Below are 3969 nucleotides of genomic sequence, written 5' to 3' on the forward strand. Positions count from 1 at the left end.
TGAACGCATTATGGTCCTATGGTATTTTGTTCCTTTCTTTCTGTGTTTTCTGTTCAACAGGGTGGAGTGCCCTGTAGTTATTCCGTACTGTACTCTGTCAATTCACCAGACCGGTAGTCGGAAGCCGATCATTCCAGAGGGAATTCCAGGGCGCATTTCACCTTTTAGCAATCTGACAGACAGACAGTCAGTCTATCGATGACAAACCGGCACCGGCTCCAGCTCCAGCTGCTGTGCTGTCTGACACTTCTTTTTCTGGTCTCTTCCTCTTGACCTAAATCATCACATAATTAGAACCCCTTCCACCGACTCAGCCCTGTTGTTTAGTGGATGTTGAAATTGTGGTTTAAGTAGTTGTTGTCGTTGTTTGTTGTCCCCGCAATCTGATCCTCCCCACCTCTCTCTCCCTCCCTCTCTCTCTCTCTGTCTCTCTCTCTCTCCCTTCCTTTGATTATCCATCCCATCCTCACTCAATCCCTCAGTCTATCGCGGGCACTGCCTCTTCCTTCTCCCTCGCCATTTGGTCCCGCTCGTCTTACATCCTTTCCTTTCTGTTTCCATTCTCTCTCTCTCTCTCTCTCTCTCTCTTCTACCACTTTCTTCTCCATCTCCCTAATCCTTTCTGTTGTCATTTTCTACTACAGCACCGCCCCATTCTCCAAATATCCTCTTTTCCTTCTCTCCTCTCTTCTCCTCTTCTCTTGTGCTGCCGCTGCTGTTCCTCCCTCGCGTCCGCCTCTTTTCTCCTCCTCCCCGCCTCGTATCCCCTCCTCTCTTCCTCCCTCTCTTTGTTCGTCCCCATCCGTTGCTTTTAACGGTTGTGCACAATCAAGGACCTGATGAGCTCACGCTTAAACTTCAAATCGTTCACCTTTGGGACGAAGCGCAACAAGAACAACTCAACCCCGCAACCTCCTCCCGTGTCGGCATTATCCAGCCAGGGAATCAGCACTGCGCCGTCGACCAGCACTCTCGTCGCTCCTCCCTCTTCCACCTCGCCCAGCTCCCCACCCTCCGGTCACAGTTCCTCTACCACCAGTTTACCCATGAACAATCAAAATCCTTTAGGCCGCCCCCCGAGTTATACCTACAACACGGTGGGCCGGCCCACCAGCCCGCTGCCGCCTGGCCCTCACCACCCACCCTCCATCAATACCAGCCTGCAGTATTCGCAATCTCCGATGGGAGCGCCCCCCCGGGTATGGATTACAGCAGCCCATGGCCCCGGGTATGACCCCTGGTCTCCATCAGCCCCAATACTTGCGCAACCCCGCCGTCGAAGTTGAGGGCGCTGGCCGCAGCAAGGCCCAGCTGATCGTCGGTATCGACTTTGGAACAACCTTCTCTGGAGTCGCTTTCGCCTTTGCGACCAACAACGAAGCACGGGAAGACATTATCACAGAGTGGCCTGGGGCAGGCACTCACACCAAACAGAAGGTGGGTCCAAACAATTTCCCCGCACCTCATATGCAAGCTCCCCCCTAGATGGCTCACTCGATTCCCGGTACCCCCCAGATCCCAACGGTGCTATACTACGACCAATACCAGAAGGTGGTAGGATGGGGTCCAGATATCGCAGATGCGCTGGCCCCAACTGGTTACCCCAAGCAAGGGGTCCAGAAGGTCGAATGGTTCAAGCTCCAGCTCATGCTCTCCGGCAACACCTACATTGACCCAATCAACCTGCCGCCCTTGCCGCCGGGCAAGTCCGAAATCGATGTCGCCGCCGACTACCTTTTCAAGTTGCGACAGGCAATGCGGGCCCAGCTTCAAAAGACCCTCGGCGAAGTGTTTACGCGAGAAGAACGGAACATCCGATACTACCTTACCGTTCCGGCCATCTGGAATGATGCAGGGAAGGCAGCGACCCGGGCGGCAGCTCTTCAAGCTGGGTTTCTACGCGACGAGAACGACAACCGCCTCACCCTGATCTCGGAGCCGGAAGCAGCTGCGCTCTTCTGTGCTAAAACGGGCTTGCTGAACCTGAAAGTGGGCGACGCCATTCTGATCGTAGACTGCGGTGGTGGTACGGTCGATCTGATCGCGTATGAAGTCGAAGAAGAGTCACCCTTCAGTGTCGCAGAATGCACGGGTGGCTCGGGGGATTCATGCGGTTCCACTGCTCTGAATCGGAATTTCAGCAACATCCTTAGGGCCAAGATCCGCAAGATGAAGCTGCCCGATGGCTCACGCACCGCCGGCAAGGTCTATGCCAAGTGTATCATGGACTTCGAGAATCGTATCAAAGCGGACTTTCGCAACAACGGCCAAAAATGGGCGGTAGACGTGGGAATTGAAGCCGACTTCCCTGATGCGGGCATTGAGGAAGGATACATGACGTTCACGAATGAAGAGATCTTGCAGTGCTTTGAGCCGGTGGTTAACCGCATCCTCGAGTTGGTGCGCAATCAAATCATCGCGATTCAGGCGCAAAACCGATCGCTCCAGGTATGCCGACGGATGTTTAACGTGCAGTGTCCCATGACTGACCTTGACCCAGAACGTCCTCGTGGTGGGTGGATTCGGTGCTTCGGAGTACCTCTTCCAGCAAATCAAGTTGCACGTACCGCCACAATATCAGACCAAAGTTGTTCGACCTATGGATTCGGTTGCAGCGATTGTGAAGGGTGCCGTGACGGCCGGAATCACTGAGCGGGTAGTCACCCACCGTGTCGCTCGGAGGCACTATCTGATGGCAACGCTACAGCCATTCAAAGAAGGATATCACCCGGAACAGTACCGAGTTCCCAGTCTGGACGGTCGCGATCGCTGCAAATACACGCGGCAGATCTTCATGCAGAAGGGCGAGCGAGTCAAGATCGGCGAGCCGGTCAAGGTCAGCTTCTTCCGGCAGGTTGCCCCCGGCGCCACCCTTATGTACGAGGATATTTTGTATGCCTGTGACGAGGATGTGTGTCCAGAGTACACGAAGGACCCACGTAAGCTGCTCTTTCTATAGACAACTCTTCATTCAGCACTGACATGAATCCACCGCAGGCATCAAGGAAGTCGTCACCCTCACATCGGACCTGTCCCGCAAGAACCTGGAGACAGACTTCGAGCGCATGGATACACCCCAGGGAACCTTTTACCGCGTTTACTTCGATATCTACTTGACCCTCGATGGTAGCGAATTCAGCGCGGAGCTAGTGTGCCAGGGTGAAGTAATGGGACGCTGCAGGGCCAAGTTCCGCTAGTTCCAAATACACCTCGAGAAGAAAGGGGGAAAGGGAGAGGCTACAGATATGATGATACCCGGTAGAAGAAAGAAAGAACTCGGACCCACGGTTTTCCCAACCATACGCGATATATAAATCTCATGACACACAATGACGCTGCACTGGGATGGCGTTTAGTCTTCCTTTTTCTTCTTGTTTTCCATTTGGCCCACTGACACTTCCCTTCCCTGACAGTCATCCACAGACTCGCACCAGGGAACCACCCACCAAGTCTGGGATATACTTTGGATTGTTTGTGCTATGCTGCTTTATAACTCTTGATACCTTTTGATCTACAAATGCTCTGATGAAATGTGATTTGTGATTTGGTCCCCATAGCCAAAATACTAGATTATGACTAGTTTGAGTCCTTGTTGCCGTCTCAAAGTCTCACCTTGGTTTTCGGGCCCCAGTGGCCCGTTGAGTCTTTTTGTCAAGCTGGCACTAATAGGATGCTGAGGTTCCTGATCTTGGAGGCCATGTTTAGTGCAAGCATGTCCTGGTATATTCTCACCACCCTCGATCTCTCCTAGATCAAGACAACCCCAGCCTAATTTATACATACAGTACACGATCTTCAACAGCTCCCTACCTCTCGATCGAGCTACCTATGTCAATACTGTCACTCAAATAGTCAAGGACAAGCTGACCAAACAGCCAACCATCAACACCCTCAAATATCAAAATGGAAGGACGGAGGCTAATGCAAGACCCACTTCCTTACCCCGTACAGTACGATCAGTCTACTTAC

The 3969-nt window shown here is 52.9% G+C and overlaps 1 protein-coding gene across 1 annotated transcript; it reads left to right on the top strand.

Moving 5' to 3' along the window:
* Window positions 1-839: 839 nt before the first annotated feature.
* ASPACDRAFT_109092 (Hsp70 family protein) lies at window positions 840-3197 on the top strand (the record flags this gene model as incomplete). The annotated part of the gene is made up of 5 exons (XM_020195349.1): window positions 840-1199; window positions 1252-1437; window positions 1516-2448; window positions 2501-2939; window positions 2998-3197. The coding sequence occupies 5 exons, from the start codon at window positions 840-842 to the stop codon at window positions 3195-3197; spliced, it is 2118 nt and encodes a 705-aa protein (XP_020060818.1).
* Between the last annotated feature and the right edge of the window lie 772 nt (window positions 3198-3969).

Source organism: Aspergillus aculeatus (assembly GCF_001890905.1).
Source record: "Aspergillus aculeatus ATCC 16872 unplaced genomic scaffold ASPACscaffold_1, whole genome shotgun sequence".
NCBI classification, from domain to species: Eukaryota; Fungi; Ascomycota; class Eurotiomycetes; order Eurotiales; family Aspergillaceae; genus Aspergillus; species Aspergillus aculeatus.